The 24,275-nt window shown below is 44.2% G+C and overlaps 1 protein-coding gene across 1 annotated transcript in view; it reads right to left on the bottom strand.

Moving 5' to 3' along the window:
- The window catches only part of malrd1 (MAM and LDL receptor class A domain containing 1), a gene marked incomplete at both ends in the record, with an annotated part of 94,619 nt that overhangs the window by 64,114 nt on the left and 6,230 nt on the right, over positions 1 to 24,275 (bottom strand). The window contains 6 exons of the mRNA XM_083663351.1: positions 4,412 to 4,860; positions 7,425 to 7,798; positions 8,634 to 8,739; positions 11,591 to 11,743; positions 12,056 to 12,187; positions 18,034 to 18,129. Of these exons, the coding sequence (XP_083519477.1) occupies positions 4,412 to 4,860; positions 7,425 to 7,798; positions 8,634 to 8,739; positions 11,591 to 11,743; positions 12,056 to 12,187; positions 18,034 to 18,129 (1,310 nt within the window). The remainder of the gene's footprint in view (positions 1 to 4,411; positions 4,861 to 7,424; positions 7,799 to 8,633; positions 8,740 to 11,590; positions 11,744 to 12,055; positions 12,188 to 18,033; positions 18,130 to 24,275) is intronic.

Genomic DNA, 24,275 nt, shown 5'->3' on the forward strand with positions numbered 1-24,275 from the left:
TTATGTCCAGATTAACAATTTATGCTACATTTTCAAAAAATAAAAGACCACCCGTGCGGGATTTGAACTCGGGATCTACAACTGGCTATTCTACCACTACGCTATCTGTTCGCTGAAATTATCTGCTGTATGTTGGAGTAACATAGCCTACCTAAAACATGGACCCCTTGTTCTTTTTATACCGGTATACATCCATGTATACATCCATGGAGTCGGGACAGTTTTAATACAGATGATAGCTAATTTAATTCAAACCTTATCTCGAAGAATCATTGAGGAATTCCCTCAAACTTTACAAGTGTCACCCTATAACGTTTACCCAGTGCTCCTGTTAGGCTATGAGACACGAATATAGCCTATGTAGGATTATGGCAGAAACTTGTTTTATAGGCTATTTAAAACGTTGGCGTCAAGTCTTGGATCGGACATCACAGTGTAACCGTCTACAATCTGTGTAATAAGAACCCCGAAACACATTGCAGACAATTGCAGGATTCCCCACAATTCATCTCCTCGTAGTCCCACCTCCACGAATAAACAGTTTGTTAATCAGCGCAGATTGTTCACATGCAAGTGCTGATCACTCGGATTTTGGATAAATAAATAGCCCAGGCTGAGAAATAGGTGATTGATTGCAAGTGCAACCATTTAGTTATCCTCATGGATATTTCAGTGGTGACTGGTGAATGAAATTAGTTGGATAGTGATTATACAGTGATAATCTGGGCCAGATCTGACTCGTCATGATATGACTTAAGCTGGCCCCGATTGGGCTCTCTCGATTCGTCCGGGTCCGTCCGTGCTTGCTTGGTGCAGTTTCATGTAGGAACTAGCTTGCAGCTAGTGGGTGTAGTTCGGTCTAAAGAAAATAGTTTCTACATGAAACTGCTCACAACAAGGTTTGTGGATTATCTTGAATAACCAGGTCATGATTTCTGGAAAGAGACATTGCTGTTGAGTATTTCAAATGTATGTTTTTGTCGCTTTGAGCACCGCAAGCCGAGTGCCATCCAGTTCTATTGTATTGGAGAGAAGGCAGACATTACTAGGGCCGATATCTCCAAAACTCAAGCAACTAACACAAAACGATGTAGATGGATAGATAGCACTACAGGTGAAAGGAAAAATATGTATTTTGGATTTTAGGGTGAGCTGTTCCATTAAGCTTGCTGGTGAGCGTAAGCTACAGACTGTATCCTTAATTTAAATTTTGCTACTGCCTTCCAATGCAACAAATCACTGGTGAAAAGAGTATTGCTTCAGATTACTGTCTGCAGCCACCTGGCTTGCTGACTTTGTGTCATCCCCAAGGAGAGGAAGAGAATTTGGAAACAGTGAAAGGTTGGTTAGTGAAGCAACTAGAACATCACAGCAGGGAAAGGCTTTCTGTTGAAAATATGAAGTTTGCTACAGTTTAGGAATCAGGCCAGCACACGTGTGTATTACAGGCATAGCAGAGGAATAATACGCAACTTAAAGCAAGGCAGGTTTTAAGAATGACACATAAGCATGACTCCAAGTGCACTATTTTGAAATGTCTTTACAATAATCAGCCATTTTAACGATATCTGTACTGCCATGGGAACCTTTCATTAACTTGAATGCCCTGAGCTCATGGTTGCCTTCATGCATGAAAGCTTGGTATATGTGTAGACTAGTTCTTACTAGTCTGTATAACTTTAGCTCAGCTTTAGGCTGAGAGGATGGTGGTTTCATATAGTACATGCAACTAAGCTGTGCCTGATTGGTTACATTTGATGACTTTGATCACCTAATCTATATCACTAAATTCAGAATGTGTGCGTTGTCTTTTTTTTTTTTTTTTTCCTTTATTCAACCAGGGTAATCACATTGAGATTTCCATCTCTTTTTCAAGTGGGCCCTGGCCAAGAAATCAGCATGCAGTTAATTCCACATAATACATTAAAACCAACACAAGTAAAAAATACAAGACAATAGGGTCACACGAGAAGTAAATACAATTGGTTCGCAATTCAAATAAAGGCAAATTTAAAAACATGAGTACTCCTTTGCCAGCAGTTGTCCAATTTGTTCTTTGAAATGATCCATCCTAATGAGGGAATGTAATTTCAAATCTTTTTGTAGCAGGTTCCAGGAGAAAGGAGCAGCATAGCTAAAGGCATGTTTCCCAAACTCAGTTCTCACAGTAGGAACATAAGATACAGGTTTTTGATCTCAGATTGTAATGACCACTTCTAGATTGAGTGAGCATTAGCTGTCACCACACCGGGGACTGCCCGCTGTTCCGATCTACCCTTATACTGTAGTCACAGTAAAAGCAAATGGATCAATCTGAGAACATGTAATTCATTAGACTCTCTTTTTTCACTTTTACCCTGTCTGTAAAAGCGTCTGTCAATGAACCTGACAAACAGATCTCCCTGATGGAGGAAGAGTCTTTAACTGCCTGTCAGGCTACTCAGTCACGAGTAATGGTAACAGAACATCCATCTTGAGTGATCGATGTCGACTGGTGAAGCTATTAAAGGGGGACTAAACCCCCCAGATTTCTGGCAAAACGGTATTCTACTTGATTTGAAAATTCTGCAGGCAAGCTGGCCGCCTATAGTCCCTTGTACCCTGGCAGAATTCCTAGCCCATAAACTAACTAATTACTTGGCCAATAAGTATGTAACATACAAAATAAAACAAACAGTAATTTCTTCATTTGATGTAGAATGCAGAGGACATGTAACTGGTTCGTTAAACTCGCATTCCAGGAATATTGTATTTACCGCACTGCTCCTAAAGTTAACGTAAGTGGCTCGTGCCTCAGAGAGCTTGATTGTCCCGGAACCCACTCGCTTAGCGCCAAAACACACTAGATTTGGGGGCGGAACACGCCAGGGTTGGCCATCGCCAACTCCAGCGCCCAGAACTGTCAAATAAAATCATCGACAGAGACACTATATGGCCCGCCTCCCAACCCCTCTTTCTTTTTTGCATGACAGGCAGTATTTTCAGCGTATCAGAGATAGAGTATGTTATAAATATAGCCACGTTATAAACAACTAAGCAACGCTGATGGTCCGTATGGAAATGGTGTTACTCGAAATGGTTAAAAGTTATATCAATTTGGTCATTCAGTGGCATTTTACTGCCATGTAAAGTAACTAACGTTACCGTAACGTTACCGATTTACCCATAATGCATTACGTTATCACAGCACCCGAACGGCTCGCGCATACAATAAAGCTGGTAATATACAAATTGATTCACATTGATGCACAAATACCACCGTGACATAACGATATACCAAATCGTCCATTAATTTAAGACCCCGCCAAAAAAGCAGGTTTGAACCCATAGAGGGCACTTATGCTGTTGAAAATGATAGTTTGTAGAATATTATCAGTTTGGTCTCAAATGTGGAAATTTTGACCAGAATTCTTCACACACCATCCCAAAAGCCATATTGGTTAAAAGCTGAAAAAAAGTGTTTCGGGGTTTAGTCCTGCTTTAAATAGAGCTTGTATTTGAGGGAGCCCTTATACAGCATTCAATGCTGGAGCGAACTCTTTAATACAGGCTCTATTAAATTGCCAGAAACTGTGTTCAGCTGCAGTCCAACGTCTGCATGTCTATCTTTGATTATTGGAAGTATGCAAGGTGGGGTTCGAATTGACTGCCAGTGGTGCCAGTGCCACAGTATTAATAACTAAATCAACCAACCCTTTAGTCCTTAAAATTAATCTCACTTGCCATTTTCAACTAGTCAGTGCCAATGATTTTTAATGTAGAGAATGCAAAGTGAAGGGAACATTTTGTCTCTGATCAGTGTTATATGTATTCAAAGTAAGAAATAAGCCTGTTCACACCATAGGCAGAACTGATGCTTGACTCACACTGAACGTGAGCTCACGCCTAACCATTCACACCAGACACTCTCCTTTCCTCAGCCTAACCATTCACACCAGACACTCTCCTTTCCTCAGCGCCGGGCTCAGAGCTGCTCCACCGGCCCCTCCCCCTCCATTCACTTCATGCATGGCAGCTTCAAGCTTCACGCGTCACGCTTGGAAAATAGGACTGAATCCTGAACGATCGCTTGAGCAAGGCGTGAGCGTGGCTTCAGCGTGGCTTCAGCGTGACACACTGGTGGTGTGAACGGCCTCGCCTGTTAACAAGGCGAGGCCTTCATTGTAAATGAAACTTGTGGGTTCAGCGTAGGTTGAGCTTAGGTTGAGCGTTGCTTCGGCGTATGGTGTGAACGGCCACTAAGATTTGTTAACCAAAAGATCTCTCTTGATCTTTTAATAATGGCTCACCTCTTATAATAGGTTATATCTTAGAGTAGAGTAGAGCAGTAGCCCTAAACACACTATGTAAGAGTTGTTGTTTTTTTACCACATTTCTCATCGATTTGTGGCCCATGATGTGCTTTAGCTACCTGAAAGGGTCGAGCGCTGTTGAGGTAGAGAGTCTTCCTGTGCCACAGGTTGCCTTGGTCTCCATAGCGCACCCACAGCATGTGGCCGCGGCCTGCAGTGGTGGTCCTGAGGTAGACAGCCAGACAGAACACATGGGAGCCAAACATGTGGTAATGGAAGCGGAAAACACAAGGGCGACGGGACCAGGAGCCCTGGCCCTCTCCGTGCCGCAGGGTGGGCTGGAAGACTCGGCTCAGTAACACGGCGGTGTCCTTGAACTCCTGGGGGGCGGACGACTCGATGTAGAGGTAGTGGCCGTTGGTGGTGCCCAGCGTGTGGTCCTTCAAGGGTCCTGTGTTAAAGGTGGGAGTGGGGCCTTGGGTTTGGGTCCAGTCGAACACGTCGCCGCCACTCTGCTCCTGTTTCCAGCTGCACAGCCCGTGTTCAAAGTTACACTGCATCTCTGGAGCTATGAGACATGACAGAGGAATGAATTGCACTCAAATTCAAATGTATTCCAATGGGGGCGTCTGGTAGCCTGGTAAACCGCCCGTCACGTGAACTCACATTTCATTTGGTTCTCCGTGACGGTCTGGACCCGCACAGGCAGTTAAGATGATTGGTCGAGCCATGCCGGCTCGACGAATCAGGCGGCTGTAGGCGGGCTCTGGCTCGTCTGGGCAAGTAGTGGGTACATGGTCTTTGTAGTTCTTTTCACTCTCAACATGGCTGCCGCCGCGGAAGTGACAGGCAGTCTGAATGAAATTGAATGTAACGTTCCCAATTCTATGTATTAAATTCTAAAAAACGACCCTCAACATTTGGGAAGGCTAAGCCACACAACTAGTTCGTTATAATCTAACTAAATGCTTCGAAGGTGACTTTACGACCGCGAGGACTCAATCAATGAATACCACGGAGATCATCCACACAGGCACCTTCGGCGATCTGATTGGTTGAAGTTAACACCCACCAGCGCTGATAGACAGATGGGTCATCCAATCACCTGCCAAGTAGCTTGGACAAAGTGCCCGCCTCCGTCAGCGGGTCTGGTGACTTCATTCCCAGATCGACTGGTTTAGTGAAACCTATGTGGAGCTATACCGTCCATCTGGCAGCGTCAGGTTAGGCGTCTGGTAGTGCAGAGGCCTCGCCTACCACCGCGGAGACCCGGGTTCAATCCCTGGCAGCAGCACCTCTGGCTTGGCCAGACGCTCAGACAGACACAATCGGCTGTGTCTGCATGGTAGGGGTGGGGGGAACACAATTGGCCGTGGTGGGGGTGGGGAATCGATACAGCAGAGTATCGCGGTATTTTGAGTGGCAATATACAGTATCATATCGCACAAATTCCAAGTATCACGATATTTCATTATATAAATCGTCAGGTGCATGCAACATTTATGACAGATTTTTGTTGGTCAGTATGTCTACTTGACCATTTTGCTGTAATAAAAATGATTGAATTCAAGTGAGATGACCAGTGGAAATTTTATCTTAGATTAAACAGATGTTGACATTGTTTTGCTTTGGGGACATAATTTGCAGTGAAAAAAAGGAAATAAATCGCAATATCTCACAATACTATCATATCGTCACTTAACACGTTCACTGCCGTGGACGAGATATCTCGTCAAGCAGAAACCAACGGTTGACTGCCAATGACGAGATATCTCGTCCAAAAAATCTTTTTTTTTTGACGGTGGGACGTGGATCTAACCCTTTTACATCTCCTATATAAATATGGGAGCCACCGAACGTGTACAACTCATTCCACCGACCCACTAAGTGGCGACAGTGCTCTCCAGAGTAGAAAAAGCCGAGCCAAAACTGCAGGGGAAAGCGCGAGGAAACCATTCTCATACTGTAAAATGGATTGGCGAAAACGCTTTCGCTTTCGCGCTGACGCACAACGGTGGCGCACAACGGTGGGGGGTTCCAAAAATAGACTGGGTGCACACTTTGAAACACGCAGCATAAATAAGCCCAGAATCGCAAAAGCTTCATCAAAGCTCTCAACCGAAACCCCAAGAAACGAGCGAGCCCATCCAGACTCGCCCGACGAGGGGCAGCCAGGCAGCAGACAGGCAGCAGAAACTCGCTTGTGACAGACCCGCTGCAGAGCCAAGGAGGGCGGAGGGGAACGCCCACGGAGGGAGGAGTTTGAAGGAGAGGGGGGTTTCCTGCTGTTATGGAGGAAATTACTGTTCAAAACTATTGTTTAGATGTCTGACGTCTTACTGATGCGAAAAATAAATGGTTAAAGTGACTGTTCTATCGAATTTCACAAAAAGCCGTTTATCTCAGCTTAAATTTTCAGACGCTGAAACATGCTGTATTCAACTGCTAATGTCTACATAACTACTAACTCTACAAACTAACTCTTTTAGACAGAGAAAGCACACATTCTATTAGTTCTTTTGAGATAATTTGTGTTCACAAAATCTTAGCAGAAAAGAATCCTCGGCTCTTGAAAGATGAGCCAGAATCCTCAAAAAAAACCTTTGGCAGAAGCTACCTACAGTATTGAAAAAACGGCTGGCAGTGAATGTGTTAAGTATCATGATAATATCGTGGGGCATCTGGTGATTCCCACCCCTATAGTCAGCAGGTGGGAAGTCGGTGGGGTATGAGTCCTGATCGCTGCACTAGCTCCTCCTCTGTTTGATCGGGGGCGCCTGTTTGGGGGGATGGGAACTGGGGTAAATAGCGTGATCCTCCCACATGCTACGTCCTGCCAGTGAAACTCCTCGCTGTCAGGTGAAAAGAAGCAGCTGGCGACTGCACATGCATCAGAGGAAGCAAGTGCAAACTTGTCTACAGCTCGCCCCAGATCAGCAGAGGGGATGGAGCAACGACCGGGACAACAGGGGAAATTGGGCGAGTACAATTGGGGAGTAAATGGGGGGGAAGGGGTAACAGTAAAACTAGCATTAATTTGATTTGATAGAGTGAATTACAATGGCAGAAATGGAGGCAAGTTCCATATCTTTTGTGTGAAAACTCTTTCAGAGGAACATTCGCCACACTCACAGCATCTCTCCTCCTCCTCATCTGATCCATCCCCACAGTCATCCACAAGGTCACACAGCTGCAGGTGCTCCACACACGCCCTGCTGCGCACGCAGTGGAAGTGTGCATGCGAGGGGCACTCCTCCATCGCCAGGGGCATGGAGCAGTTCTGGAACGTGACATCATCCAGGGCAGAGACCCCATCGAAGACCCCGAGGCTGAGCTTAGCCAGCGAGATCTGGAAGGGCTGGGTGATGCGTCCCAGCTGCACAGTGACCCGGTTCCAACGGGTTCCTTGGTTGTAAAAGGTTCTCCATAATATGGTGTTGTTCTTAACTCCAGCGATGCGAAGGTACATGTCAGCAGCCCCCACAGATATGCCTGAGTTGTAATGCCTGGGGAGAGGGGGTAGTGGAGACAGTACGTACAGTAGTATTCTAGTTGTGTGTGCAACACATCACATTCTTCTTCTTGAAATGACTTCCTCACTCCTGATACATCACTGAAATCACTCCTGATACATCATTGATTCATCTTGAAGTAGTAATTGATGCATATGCTAGCTGGACATTATACATTGAAGCTTTTGCTGACTATGTAGGGGGAAAATAAAATGTATAAGCCTTCAGCACTTTACTGCCAAAGTATATCTCTAATCACCCAGCGGAAAAATATAATAATTTTACTAACTTTGAAGAGTCTTAAATAAACTGTCTAAACATGACAGATTCAGATGTGCATCGTCCCCTTGTGTGAGACTGTGAAATAGGAGAGATGCTGAGAGAGCAAAGAAGAGAGGGGAGGAACAGTGAGTGTGGAGAGAGAGAGGGGGGAGAGAGGGAGGGAGAGAGGGAGGGAGGGAGAGAGGGAGGGCGGCAGAGAGAGAGAAAGAGACAGACGCAGCGAGACAGCAAATGGGAAAGGTATAAAATTGCAGGTAGAACTGCAGGGAGAACATTATTCTGGTTATAACAAGGCTTGTCAGCCAATTCATAGAGAGCAACTCATCTACTGTAAAGTCCTGGGTTTGAATGCGGCCTGCTGGGAGCTTCGTCACATATCCCCCTTTGTCTCTCCCCAAAATTTCACGTCCGTCTTCACTGCAGACTTTATAATAAATGCAAAAAATATCTTGGGGAAAAAAAAAAAAAAAAAAACTGAAGACAATTGATATCTACTTCAGTGGGGAGCGAGGGATGGTTTTGAAGGTCCTACAGTGTTTCTCTTTACCAGAAGGTCATGGTGCAGCCGGAGGCCGACTGTTGGAAGCGCGGTCCTCGGAGTACGGCCCTCGAATAAAGACTGCTACTGTTCTGCACCACAAACATGAAGTGGCCTGCAAGGAGCCAGAGCACAATACATATTCAAACCACACTCACTATCCACTTTATTAGGCACACATCCCCGGTTATGCAAACAGCTTGTTCCTGCACACAGTGAGTCACCTACAGTATAAACAAAGCAATAGTGTTAAGCATGCAGACAGGCTCGAGAGCTTCAGCTGCTATTTCCACTAAAGCGCCTTTGAGCACGGCATGGTTGATGCTGCCAAACGGAGCAGTTTCAGCTTCTCATAAACAGCCGTCCTCCTGGGGATTTTCACAGCCTGTCTTGTCTACAGGTTACCAGGAATGGTGAAATAAACAAAACACATCCAGTCCGTTGCAGTCTTGGGCGACAACAATGCCTAGAGTGTTCAAAGGAGAATGGCAAGACTTGTTCAAGTTAAACAGGCCCATTTAAATCACTGCTAACTATAGATAGATATTTTGGCCGAATTTGGCATTTCAAACAACATGAAATCTGGTGTCGACAGTGTGGTGTGATATAATGAGAATGTGTTCTTTGCTCACATTAGGGCCCTTATCGATAAATAATAAGCATAGTTTGAACACTCCATTGTTGCTAACAAGGTGCATCTCTCCACAGTCACATTTTCAGTCAATCAAGTCGTGCTACCAAGTCGGCAGTGGCGGCCGGCCACTAGAGGGCGCCAGGGCGCCACCCCACCTAGGCACATGAAGGAGGGGGAAATAAAACGTGTATATATATATATATATATATATATATATATATATATATATATATATATATATATATATATATATATTTTTTATGAGCGAGGTGAATATTAGATAGTGAGTAGCCTATATAATCCGCAATGAATATGTAGATTCATAATGATCTACATGTGTACTGTTTTGGGTCAACTACTTTCTGCCACGGACGCCGTCCGGGGACTTCCGGCTTCCACCAGTGCTAAGCCAGGATCTGTGTAAATTGCACATGCGCTGTTCGCTCTCAAAACAAAGGGATTCGGGGTGCTGGTATCTAGCGACCAGGTGGAGGTGGGGCCAGGTAGAGCGACGGCAATGCATTCTTGACGGACTCTATTTGCATGCACGAACGTGCTTTCCTCATAGGTAATGTAATGTGACTCATTCACATGCTGTGGCAAGTCCTTCCAAAGTGTTTATGCCATGTACTTTTCAAGTAAATATGGATGCTAAAGGGAAGTTTGATGTAGAGATCAGAGGGCTGCTGACCAGGTTACTGTCTATTTCTGTAATCTGCTCCGTGATTGATATGCCTACTAATCTGTTGCCCATATCATTCAGAAGGTAGGCTACTAGTAGGCTAACGTCCGTTACTACTTGCTTGATTTAGGGCTGGAGTGGATGATAATTCAATAGCCTATTATTGTTTGTTGTCTTTCAGTAGAATCATCGTGATGATATGAAGTTATTTTAATAGTGACATTTCTGCTGTCTAAATTGATGATGACAAGCAAATGTTACTTAAAAACTGATCAAATGAGGTATGGCAGGAATATTATTTGAAAATGTAAGGTTTGTTTGACATCACCATTCAGTTCAATGAGATGAACACTGATTTTGCATACGTGAAACATATGATATTGATATTGAGAATAATCCATATGATTATCATATTGATTTCAACCCCATTGTCCAGGCCTATATTTGGTATAGCCCTCCCTGGACAAAAATGCATCAGCTGCTACTGCAAGTCGGCATGGGCCAAGATCGCTGTGGAGAATTTCTTGCATCTTGATGAATATGCCTCAAATTCAGGCTGTTCTGGAGGCAAAATGAGGTCCTATCAGCACTAACTACATAGGTTTACCTCATAAAATAAATACTGAATGTACTCATGTTGCCACACTTTTGTAATGACAGATTTCAAGCACTTTTCAAGGACAAATTATTTCAAAATTAGGAGCCAAGAATTATTCAGAGATGTTCACATAATACCAGTGTCATACTGGTAAGTTCTCTAATGCAAATTTGTTTCCAGTCATGCTTACACATCAAATTAATAATTAGCACTTAACATAAACTCAAAGCAATGTTGAAATCCTCAGTATTTCTTAAGTGCTCTCAAGACCGAGGCGACCAACAAGGACACAGCGCAGCATGCAGAGTAATACTGTAGATATGAAGGTGTAACAGTTTAGCCCAGCAATTTTGAGATGACTGAGCACACAAGGCTCAAACTCAGAGATTCTGCTAGGCTAAATTCAAGCACTTTTAAGGACCTCTTTATAAAGCCAATCCCTTTCAAGCACTTGATTTTTTTTATTTTTAAATTCAAGCACTTTCAAGCCCTTTCCATAATTCAAGTGGCTGAGATAACATGCGGTGCTTATCTCTAAAAAAAATACACAATGACTTTTCCTTTTTTCACACAGTCATTGATTTAATCTGTCTGTAATATTATTTTCTGAAATGCAGAAAAGAGGCACGCACATCCAACGACAAAAAAGTAAAAAAAAACAGGTGCAGGACCGAAGTGCAAGTGAGGATAAAAAATGGTAGAGTCCGCACACTGGTAATGCTGCTCCTGAGCGAAACGTCACACGCTTCTGACGGAATAAACCTTTGGGAGCAGCATTACCAGTCGATTTTTTATCCTAATATTACTTTCTGCCAATGATTTGCAGCAAACACCCTGGAGTTAGTGACATCCTCTTATTATCTTATTGCATCTCGCTCCTATAACTCCAGTGACTAATGATAGTAGCTGCTATCTGCAGATGGCAGAATTGCTCTGTGTGTATAACTGTGCATGTGTGTGGCATGTGTGTCTCTACATGTGTGTGTGTGTGTGTGTGTGTGTGTGTGTGTGTGTGTGTGTGTGTGTGTGTGTGTGTGTGTGTAGTTCTCTACCATCGGTGGTGTTAGTGGTGTGGTCAAGGGGTGGTGAGTGTCCCTGGTAGTATGGAGGCACCTCCACAGACGAACCCCTGACCCAGTCGAAGCCATCGCCGAGGGTGAACTCATACCAGCCACAAGAGCCGGCCTCAAAGTCACACGCAGACGCTACATGGGTAGAGAGATAGGTTAAGTACTGCTATTTGATAAGTATATTTAAAATGCTGGATAAACTCAATGGGGGTCTCTTTCAGTGCTCCAATCGACACATTCGACAAGAATACAACAAAGAAACAACTAGAATTCTGGTTCTGGCATGTAAATATTGAACAAAGAATTAGACACTCTATCCACAGCTTTAAATGTCACTTCAACCGTTCTGACCATATTGGCAGATGCATATAAATCAGGAAGCTGTGAAAATGTGAGGGTAAAAATGGGGTGTGGATGATGGGAATGTGTTGGCAACAGGGCTCTTACAGCAGCTGGCTTCGTCCTCCCCATGGGGACAGTGTGGGGTGAAGTCGCACACTTTGCTCTCCTCTATACACTCCCCACTGCCACAGGCAAACCACGAGGGGGGGCAGACCGGAGGGGTGGGCAAACTGCTCTCTGGCACAAGGATCAGAAATGAGAAATCAATACTTTGATGGAATACAAATGCACATACAGTACGAGTATGACATACTTAGTATTCAGCAAACTGCCACTCTGTGGTAGAGGCACTTTGATAGCTGATGGCTTCATTGAATCAGATGAAGGCCGACCCCATACACAGAGTTAGTCATTATCATTGACTCTTCTCATGTGATTTGAGGAACTCATGGGAAATCAATATGGATTAATAAAGCTGGGCCCAGCCAGGTCCTCTATACAACAGAACAGCAAGTACATTAGCCGTGTTGTTATGGAAGAAGATTGGATTTAACTCTGAAGTAATGTGAATGAATAAAGTTCAGATATTTTGAGCAATAGTAAGCCCGGGAAACACCATGAACTGAATTTCATCCTGCTCATTATATAAGAATTACTGGAAACAAAAGTGAAAAATAGTTTTCTGATGGGTTCTGGATAGCGATATTGACAAAAGTTGTTTTTAAAATAGAAAAGCAATATAAGTAGTCCCTCTGCAGTGCTTTTGCAGTCTATGAATGAATGAAACACCTTGGAAGAGTGTCTCCAGTGTGTCCACCAGGACTCATCTCTGCAGGAAAATATAATAAAATGAGGATGGTAGGCCAGCGATCTCAAGATAGAGAGACAGATAGAGAGATGCCCCCAACATGTATAGACACACAAACAAGCATACGTGCAAAAAGAGTCTGATTTATGATAGCCGGGGCTGAGAGGTGGCAGACTCCAGCTGAAAATACATTTCTTCTGCCAATATTCATGACAATGCATTTAATTTAAATTCATAGCTGTTGTGAACCCATATTTCAGTGCGACACATTTCTAGGTAAATGGGAGGTTGGATGAATAATAGAGGACATGAGGCATAAAGAATCTGCTATAAGTGAACATAATGACATGTCCTTAGTCATCTCAGATGTGAGAAAAATATCTAAACGATTTCCATGTCTTCCTCTGCATCAAATATACAGGCCAGGCTAAACAGGGAGTCAACCAGATCCATTATACAGATTAACCTCTGCCTGTGTAGGAAGCTCTTAATTGCTGTGTTAATCTAACACCCATTTGCTATTTCTTTATCTGCCAATGAGAGGCCATAACAGAGAAGCCGGGGTACATCACATGATGGAGCAGGTCAGTTATCAACCTGGCTTGATGAGGCGTAGCACATTTAAAACCTCCACTGTTGGGAATAGAAGACAGATGAAACCGAGTGCCACAAGGTGACACTAACCTCCCTTCTACCGATACATACGCTAAACTAGCCCCGGTGAAGGTCCAGCAGACTCTGTGGTCCTTCAAGTCCACAGCACACTCTGGGAGTTGTGCTCTTCTTATTTAACAGATCCACTCCACTCTAGTTTTAGTTTTACAAATAATTGTCAGGGACAGAGCTGCTCTGGAGGCAGAAATAATCTATTAAGTTAAACTTCATTGGAGAGCAAAGAAAGAACCAACATTTTTCTTGATGAATCTCATTAGACTGAAGCTCTGTGAAAAGAGATGAGAGTTAACTCAGCTAGTTAGATAGCTAGCCTGCTGAGCTTCCATGGTCATGACTGCCATGCTGATGAATAGATGGAGGAAAAACTCATGACATTTATATTTTCCATTTATATTTTGACCAGAGTTCCTTCTTTGCCCTTCAGTGCCAGTTAGCTAAAACGGTGATTCTTTGGTTCCGCCCACTGAGGTTCAACTCAACCAATCATATAATTTCTGCCTTCAATCTAACAGTGGGCCTTGAGGCTCCACGGGGAAGGAGACCTGCACAGTTGAAGGCACCAGGTGGATGCCTGAATGAGAAAATCAATAGAGAAATTACAACTCCTGTTTGTTTTATAGACAGAGAGAAGGACATCCTATTAGTGAATGATAGTGGTTATCAATTTCCCTATAAAGATGCTAAAGTGCTTGTAGTGCTTGTGGCTGAGAATTATCACCGTGGCAACATGTTAAAAGTCTGTCCGAGAAGTGTTCAGCTCTATATCAAAGCCTCTGGCCAGTGGCCAACATGCTGTGTCATATTCATCATACAGGCAGCACACTAACGTTACAACAGAAGACATGCATATATGCACATTTTCCAGCACTGAACATGGAATGAAATGTGTAGGAAGCATTATTTTAATGATGCAGTTATTCTGCTATGATTCATCATCACTGTGGGACCACCATGTAATCATTTTTCACAGCCAGGGATGTCTTATATTAGTCAGTAGTCACTATATTTTCTTTCCCTCGTTATCAGTATTCAAAACATGGCTGTCTGTTTAAGAATGTGTGCAGCGATATTTCATCAATCTAAAGGTCTGAACGTGTCCTGTCTGTGTGTAGTGGGGTCTGAACGTGTCCTGTCTGTGTGTAGTGGGGTCTGAACGTGTCCTGTCTGTGTGTAGTGGGTCTGAACGTGTCCTGTCTGTGTGTAGTGGGGTCTGAACGTGTCCTGTCTGTGAGTAGTGGGGTCTGAACGTGTCCTGTCTGTGTGTAGTGGGGTCTGAACGTGTCCGGTCTGTGTGTAGTGGGTCTGATCGTGTCCTGTCTGTGTGTAGTTGGGTCTGAACTTGTCCTGTCTGTGTGTAGTAGGGTCTGAACTTGTCCTGTCTGTGTGTAGTGGGGTCTGAACGTGTCCTGTCTGTGTGTAGTGGGGTCTGAACGTGTCCTGTCTGTATGTAGTGGGGTCTGATCGTGTCCTGTCTGTGTGTAGTGGGGTCTGAACGTGTCCTGTCTGTGTGTAGTGGGGTCTGAACTTGTCCTGTCTGTATGTAGTGGGGTCTGAACTTGTCCTGTCTATGTGTAGTGGGTCTGATCGTGTCCTGTCTGTGTGTAGTGGGGTCTGAACGTGTCCTTTCTGTATGTAGTGGGGTCTGAACGTGTCCTGTCTGTATGTAGTGGGGTCTGAACTTGTCCTGTCTATGTGTAGTGGGTCTGATCGTGTCCTGTCTGTGTGTAGTGGGGTCTGAACGTGTCCTGTCTGTGTGTAGTGGGGTCTGAACGTGTCCTGTCTGTATGTAGTGGGGTCTGATCGTGTCCTGTCTGTGTGTAGTGGGGTCTGAACGTGTCCTGTCTGTGTGTAGTGGGGTCTGAACTTGTCCTGTCTGTGTGTAGTGGGTCTGATCGTGTCCTGTCTGTGTGTAGTGGGGTCTGAACGTGTCCTGTCTGTGTGTAGTGGGGTCTGAACGTGTCCTGTCTGTGTGTAGTGGGTCTGATCGTGTCCTGTCTGTGTGTAGTGGGTCTGAACGTGTCCTGTCTGTGTGTAGTGGGTCTGATCGTGTCCTGTCTGTGTGTAGTGGGGTCTGAACGTGTCCTGTCTGTGTGTAGTGGGGTCTGAACGTGTCCTGTCTGTGTGTAGTGGGGTCTGAACTTGTCCCGTCTGTGTGTAGTGGGTCTGATCGTGTCCTGTCTGTGTGTAGTGGGGTCTGAACGTGTCCTGTCTGTGTGTAGTGGGGTCTGAACGTGTCCTGTCTGTGTGTAGTGGGTCTGATCGTGTCCTGTCTGTGTGTAGTGGGTCTGAACGTGTCCTGTCTGTGTGTAGTGGGTCTGATCGTGTCCTGTCTGTGTGTAGTGGGGTCTGAACGTGTCCTGTCTGTGTGTAGTGGGGTCTGAACGTGTCCTGTCTGTGTGTAGTGGTGTCTGAACGTGTCCTGTCTGTGTGTAGTGGGTCTGATCGTGTCCTGTCTGTGTGTAGTGGGTCTGAACGTGTCCTGTCTGTGTGTAGTGGGTCTGATCGTGTCCTGTCTGTGTGTAGTGGGGTCTGAACGTGTCCTGTCTGTGTGTAGTGGGGTCTGAACGTGTCCTGTCTGTGTGTAGTGGTGTCTGAACATGTCCTGTCTATGTGTAGTGGGGTCTGAACCTGTCCTGTCTGTATGTATTGGGGTCTGAACGTGTCCTGTCTGTATGTAGTGGGGTCTGAACGTGTCCTGTCTGTGTGTAGTGGGGTCTGAACGTGTCCTGTCTGTGTGTAGTGGGGTCTGAACAGCCCTGAACAGCCCTGGTCCCGTTCAGTGAAGCCGCTGCATGTTAGATCGCCGCTCTGGCGGTTTAATCCAGTATTCGGTCACAAGGCCCGCCTCCCCATGTTAGTGGATGGGAAAATCACAACCGAAATAATCACAGTATACGTCAGATATTTTTTTTCCAAAGGTGGTTTGTATCATTTTAGATAGTTATTATCATGCTAATGCCTGTGCAAGTGGTAATTTTTCTGATCAGTTTGTTTTTAAGTAGTTATTTGACATATAAAAAGGGATAAAAATGGATGATTGACAGCTGTGGCAGCCAGTCTCAAGCCATCTGGACAGGCTCTTCACATTATAGAACTAGCGTTAGTTTGACATAGACAGGACACAGTGCTGCTTTGTGCTTTCATGTAACGCTGCCTGGACTGGAGGTCTGGGTGGTTCTGCTGGGTGTGTGGGCCGGGACAGAGGCTCTTAGCACGGGTACGGGGTGGCTGTGCTGGCTACCAGACATATCAATTTAGCGCAATAAAAAGAACATTGTTTTGAGAAAGGTGCGCGAGGAATTAACGTTGGTTGGGGACTGAAGTAAGTTCCGAAAATATGTGTGTTTTATAAATTACTCCAGCGTTTTTAACATAGCAATAGCGTTAGCCGCTTTCGCTAGTCGGCTGTTTTTCGTTATTTATCGGCTTAATATTAGTAACTTAACAACCGATAACGATAGCTGGAATAACACAATAATATACACATATTTTCAGAACTTACCAGGTTGTCCAACTGCCAGGAAACGTTTTATAACGTTAACTCCCGTCCCGGGTCAGATGGGGCCTAGTAGGCAAGCACCAGCCATGAGCTAATCGCTAACAGGTTAGCCGTTAGCGTCACATAAACAGAGGTTTTATTTTTGGTATTAAAGCAGCAAACGTTTTTATATGGATATCTCAGAGAAATGCTTTGACTGTGGGGATGTTCGTTCTTCACAAGCTCCTTTCTTAGCTGTTGTAAGGATATATAGTTAACAGAGACGAGACTAGGCAGCTAGGCTAACGTTACCACTGAGCTATATTAAATGGAACGTTACAGGCTGCGCTACCCACACTATACGGGCACTATACCAGTAAACAATGTAGCGTAAAGCATCAAGGTTAGATTTGTAAAACCAACATTTGCTCCAAAAGGAATTAAATCATAAAGTTAATCAAAATGCCACGGAAACATTAGGCTAGCTTAATCAACACAGCAATCCCCCCAGTGAGGCTGAGGGTGAGTGAGTGATGCCTGCCTCCACTTCCGGCCCAGGCTGAGAGCGCTGAGAGCACTCAGCAGTCAGCAGCAGCCCGGAGGTCTGAAATCTCCGACAGCCAAAATCAGATTTTCGTACAGGCGTCATTTTGATAAACTGATCTCATAGTGGGAATCTTCCTGGTTACTTTTGGCGAGACAAAAAATATTACAACTTAAAGTGTCATATTTACAGAGCTAGACTGTATATAAATACACAACGCACTGTGCGCATTCTAGAAACAGCAGCTATACATAAGAAAGTTCAGAGGGGCGGGGAGCTCTCAGAGGTTCTAACTAAACGGAGCTACTGTGCAGACTCTGGTTCACTGATCTGACAAGATTTTGGCTTCAATAGACAATACAGGCAGGAGATGGAGATCCTCTCTCCATTTTTATTTAGCTCAGTGGTCTGATCGTGTCCTGTCTGTGTGTAGTGGGGTCTGAACGTGTCCTGTCTGTGTGTAGTGGGGTCTGAACGTGTCCTGTCTGTGTGTAGTGGGGTCTGAACGTGTCCTGTCTGTGTGTAGTGGGGTCTGATCGTGTCCTGTCTGTGTGTAGTGGGGGTGTTATTAATGCTACCAGACACAGTCACACAGCCATGACTGAGGGAGAGGTCATCGATGGCCAGGACCTCAGAGGCTTCACGGTCAGCAGCAGATAGCTCCCCTCCAATCACTACCTGGAAGACACACACAACCTTTTAGAATATCATCATTCAGTTTAGTTTTGTATGTTCATACTGAACAACCTAATACTGTTTATCTAAGGAAGACCATTACATTCTGTCTGTCACTGCGCTATCAGAATAATGTCTTCGCTGCACTGATCAAAGTCCAGAGAGGCTTTATCAACTGCTGTACCATGCAGTTTTATAGCTTATGATTTATGACTGATCGAAGGATGAAATTGTGGATTGTGTCATCAAGGGTGACAGGAAAATCCACCAAAATACAGAATTTGTTTTGGTTATTACTTTATTTGAACACTCTCGTCATAGATTAAAACATTTATTACAACAAATGGAAATACAGTTATGTTTTTTGCACTGAGGGCTCCGCTCTTTATCCAGCAGCATGCTGCTAAGCTAATCAGGGAGTGCAATGCAGAATCCCCCATGGGGATACAAGAGTGAGCCCAAGACATCGAATACAAGATTAGAATTTGAGCCATTCAAGACTCTGAACTACTATTTAGAAAGGTGGAGGCAAAGCTTTGCAGCAGCAGCAGCGATGTGTGGAGGCTGGGGTGGTGGAGGCAAAGCAACAGCAGCAGTGATGTGTATAGGCTGGGGTGGTGGAGGCAAAGCTTTGCGGCAGCAGCAGCGATGTGTGGAGGCTGGGGTGGTGGAGGCAAAGCAGCAGCAGCAGCAGCAGTGATGTGTGGAGGCTGGGCTGGTGGAGGCAAAGCAGCAGCAGCAGCGATGTGTGGAGGCTGGGCTGGTGGAGGCAAAGCAGCAGCAGCAGCGATGTGTGGAGGCTGGGCTGGTGGAGGCAAAGCAGCAGCAGCAGCGATGTGTGGAGGCTGGGGTGGTGGAGGCAAAGCAGCAGCAGCAGCGATGTGTGGAGGCTGGGGTGGTGGAGGCAAAGCAGCAGCAGCAGCAGCAGTGATGTGTGGAGGCTGGGGTGGTGGAGGCAAAGCAGCAGCAGCAGTGATGTGTGGAGGCTGGGCTGGTGGAGGCAAAGCAGCAGCAGCAGCGATGTGTATAGGCTGGGGTGGTGGAGGCAAAGCAGCAGCAGCAGCGATGTGTATAGGCTGGGGTGGTGGAGGCAAAGCAGCAGCAGCAGCAGCAGTGATGTGTGGAGGCTGGGGTGGTGGAGGCAAAGCAGCAGCAGTAGTGGTGTATCAAGGCTTGGGTGGTGGAGGCAAAGCAGCAGCAGCAGTGATGTGTGGAGGCTGGGCTGGTGGAGGCAAAGCAGCAGCAGTAGTGGTGTATCAAGGCTTGGGTGGTGGAGGCAAAGCAGCAGCAGCAGTGATGTGTGGAGGCTGGGGTGGTTTATTGTTTATTGTGGATCCCCATTAGTCTGCACCAAGGTGAGACTACTCTTCCTGGGGTCCAAACACATAACATAAAAACATAATACAGTAACATGGTTGGAGGCAAAGCAGCAGCAGTAGTGATGTGTGGAGGCTGGGCTGGTGGAGGCAAAGCAGCAGCAGTAGCAGTGATATGTGGAGGCTGGGGTGGTGGAGTAAATTAGTTTATCTGATCCAATCTATACACCCATGCCCTCAGAAAATCCTCCTAGAAAATGCTGATCACATCAATAGACTCTCAGCATTCTTGTAGGACAAACATGCTTATGCATACACAAGTCTTGATAAACTGTCCAAATTCCTGGGAATAACACAAGTATTTTCTGCTTTGGGGTGGATTTGTGCTACAGTACAAGACAAATATCAAAAACGGCAAAACATGAATGAGGCCGATATTGAAGTCACTCAGAAGGAATCGCTGCGGTAAATAAAATGCTGGGGGGAGGGGGGGGATGTGAATGTTAGCAAGGAGTTGAGTCGACCTCTACCTCAGGCATCAGGCAGCCATGGAATGAAAGTGAGCAGGCTAAGCCCAGTGGCAGGTGGTGGGAGAGGGGTGACACTGACATTGTCTGAGGATATGGCAAGGACACAAACAGCAGGCTTCATCTGACTCCATGGCCTGAAGAGTCCAGTTGGCCAGATGAGTGGAAACCCCTCACTGACATGAATGGCCCCTCTCTTATTTTTGGACACTCATGATTCCATTGATGGCTTCATCAGTTTAGGTAACCTGTATCTTACATTTACCACTTTCAGACAGACACGGTTCTGGTTCTGGCTCTGGTTCCGTTCTGGAGTCTCAGAACCTTGGTGCTTTCTGGCGAACCAGCCCGCGTTCACACCAGTTTAAGCGGAACCAAAGTGGGAGGACATTATTCGGTAGTCCTTCTTCAGTTTTTTAAGTTTATGAATTATTTGGTCTGGCGTTCGTGTGAACCCAGCCTTGGCCATCTCTTCCGCAAGTTCGGCATACAACGTGCTCTTTCTTGTACTGCTTTCTAGCTTTTCTTGAAATTCGGTAGATGCCCAAATCGCCACTAAACATTTGGTTTCCTCAGCAGACCACTGCAAATTCTTTTTCTCCATGTTGTCACTGCCTTCTTCTCCTTCCTGCTCGTTTTCACAGCCTAGAATAAGACACGCACACTGATGATGTCATGGTTCCCAAGGAAAAAACAACTATCTTTTGGTTCCTAGCAAAATGAAAACTGCCAAAGTGACACCAGTATATAAAGCAGGAGAAAAAAATATTTTTACTAACTATAGGCCAATCTCATTACTCTCCCAGTTTTCTAAAATTCTGGAGAAACTCTTTGTTGCACGGTTGGACAGCTTCATTGAAAAATATGAATTGCTTACAGACAGTCAGTATGGCTTTAGAACAAACAGGTCAACTGCCATGGCTCTAACGGATTTAGTGGAAGAGTTAACAAGTACAATTGACAATAAGAAATATGCAGTGGGTGTTTTCATTGATCTGAAGAAAGCGTTTGACACAATAAATCATGATATTCTAATACAAAAACTAGAGAGGTATGGGATCAGAGGGGTGGGGCTAAATTGGCTAAAAAGTTACATTGAAAACAGAAAACAGTTTGTGCAGGTGGGCATTACAACATCTTCTCCCTTAGAAATTACTTGCGGTGTACCACAAGGGTCGATTTTAGGACCAAAACTGTTTATACTGTACATTAATGATATATGCAATGTTTCAAAAATATTGAAATATGTAATTTTTGCTGATGACACAAATATATTCTGTGTAGGTGAAAATCTTCAGCAGCTGTTAGAGGCTGTCACAGTTGAATTGGGGAAGCTAAAGTTGTGGTTCGATGCAAATAAACTATCATTAAACACAAAAAAAACTAAATTTATGATCTTTGGCAAAACCAATAAACATCTGAATACTCCCGTAGAATTAATGATTGACAGTGTTAAACTAGAAAGAGTACATGAGAACACATTTTTAGGAGTAATAATCGACCACAACTTTAGCTGGAAACCACATATCAGATATATCAGGTCCAAGTTAGCAAGCACTGTGGGGATTCTATGCAAAACAAGGCACTTTTTGAACATCAAATCATTGCAAACACTGTACTGTACACTCTTCTTACCATACTTGAATTATTGTGTTGAAGTATGGGGAAACACCTATAGAAGCAACTTACAGACAATATGCAACATGCAAAAGAGAGCAATAAGGATAGTGAATAAGGTAGGTTATCATGAACACACAAATGTACTGTTTCATAAATCAAAGACGCTGAAGTTTTGGGATCTGGTGGAGTTCAAAACCGCCCAAACTCTGTATAAAGCGCGACATAATTTACTTCCTGGTAATATACAAAAACAGTTCAGTGATAGAGAAGGTGGTTATGAGCTGAGAGGGAGATTGAATTTCAAACAACCAATTGTTCATAGCACTCTGAAGTAGGGCATTCACGACTAGTGAATTTTACTAGTCGACTAGTCGTCCCTAAAGGTAGTCGACTAGTCGACTAACCGTTTTTAATTTATTTTTAATAAAAAAAAAAAAAAAAAAAAAAAAAAAATTTAATCTTTAAGAAAGAACATGAGGTATTTACACGACATACAATACATGGACTATCATATCCCATATCCCCCACAAAGAACATCAAAACACAACAAAACAAAACAAGAAAACTGCATAAGATACACAATAATCCAAGAACAAACAACAAGACAAACAACCAAACAAAAACAATGCATTCAGCTCCTATCCTGATAAGCCTAATGACACTGGGGTAAAAAGTTCTTAAAAGTCAAACTCTGTATGTGGTTGCCATATTTTGGGGATGTCTAAGAATCTGCCTTTGCTCTTGTAGTAAATGTTATCCAACGTATGGTAGCTTGAGAGTTCATTCCACCAGTGAACTACAGCTGGGGGATTGGATGGTTTCCAATTTAAAGCTATGCATTTCCTAGCTGCCAACAGGGCAAGATCTATGTATTTACTTTGAATGCATTGTTTTTGTTTGGTTGTTTGTCCAATAGTCTTGTTTGTTCTTGGATTATTGTGTATCTTATGCAGTTTTCTTGTTTTGTTTTGTTGTGTTTTGATGTTCTTTGTGGGGGATATGGGATATGATAGTCCATGTATGTTCTTTCTTAAAGATAAAAAAAAAAAAAAAAAAAATTTTTTTTTTTTTTGCTAAAACGACTAGTCGACTACTAAGCACAGTGTCGACTAGTGGTTTTACTAGTCGAATAGTCGACTAGTCGACTAGTCTGTGAATGCCCTACTCTGAAGAGCATGTGCGTATCTGTCTGTGGTGTGAAACTGTGGAATAAATTACCTGACGAGATCAAAGAAAGTAAAAATCTTGTGCAATTCAAAAAAAAGTATAGAAACATTATTCTGGAGAAGTATAGACGTGATGGTACATAATCAGGACTTATGGGTCACTTGTATTTCCTGTAGTATGTTTGGTATTAGCTATGTATGTGTAATTATATGTATATGTGGTAGGTAGCCTATGTGTGTATAGGCATGTATGAATAATTAGTGCTATTTGTGTGTGTAAATCAATACATGTATGTATCCATGTGTATGCATATGTACTGCATATGTTTACATATAACGTAAAGGAATAAGGGTAAGGGCATGTAATAAGCTAGCTAGCTTCAGCCCTAAAACCCTTTCGGTCAGCCTTATGTATCTTTTGTTTTTTCTGTTTTTTTCCTATTCTGTGAATATTCTTTTCTTTCTGATCGAAATAAACTAACTAACTAACCAAATTTTCAGGTTCCGAACCAATTATTTTTTCGGTCTGAACGCGCCGGCCAGTTCAAATTTGGTTTCGGGAACCGGACCCGGCACGGAGCCCTGCCGGTGTGAAAGCCCTTGTGTACGACACCCTATGTAGCTCCCCAAGTAACAGACGTGACGAGAGGGCCGTTTCTCAATAAGGGTTCTTGTGTGTTCTTGCGTTCTTGTGTCCCTGTGAAACATCATCAGTCGCAGCCCAAGTACTGTTACAAAACAAAGTTCACATTTCGCCAAGAACGCTTATAATTCCCGGATGTGTTCTCGACATGCCCACTTTACAGAGGATGCTCTGGATGGTGACTTGTGTCAACTTGGCAAGGCAGATATCCCAGCATTCATTTCGGCATAAGCGGAGGCAGAACGCAGCAGAGAAGACGCCATAAGCTCCAGGAAGTTTTTTACAATTTTAAGTTTTATTTCATCACTAAATTAATTTCTGATGACTTTTGATGCCTACAAGCAGGGTAGTAGGTTTCAATAAGTGCCACTTTATGGACATTTATGCCGAAAAATGGCAAAACGCTCCAGAGCACAATTAGCCCTTTTCACAGCTGCCATTTTGTGTCTAAAAGGCAGGGGAAACGCAGGTGCAACCAACTCACTAATTAGGGCCCCAGCACTGGAACACCTAAATGGACTGGAAGTTGGACACCCTAATTAAGGTTTTGGTGCACCTGTGAAACTTCCTGCCTTTTAGACACAAAATGGTGGCTGTGAAAAGGGTCTATTGGTTGCATCTAAATTAGCTGAGCTTTTTATTTGTGTAGTACTGCAGGCGGCCTCTGCGCTGGTATTGCGCAATACCCTCAAGAACTAGTCTGGGCACCTTCCACCCCGCTTTTTGTCATGGGGCGTAAACCACGGAACCAGAATGAACACCGGAAGGCAGTGCGCCAAAAACATCTGTGTTGCTGTTAGCTTGATGTCTCTTCCCTCGATTAATTGTCTGATGCAAAGCTTCTGTATTGGCTTAAAAGATGTGAGATTGTGA

Source organism: Poromitra crassiceps (genome assembly GCF_964638095.1).
Source record: "Poromitra crassiceps genome assembly, chromosome: 2".
NCBI classification, from domain to species: Eukaryota; Metazoa; Chordata; class Actinopteri; order Beryciformes; family Melamphaidae; genus Poromitra; species Poromitra crassiceps.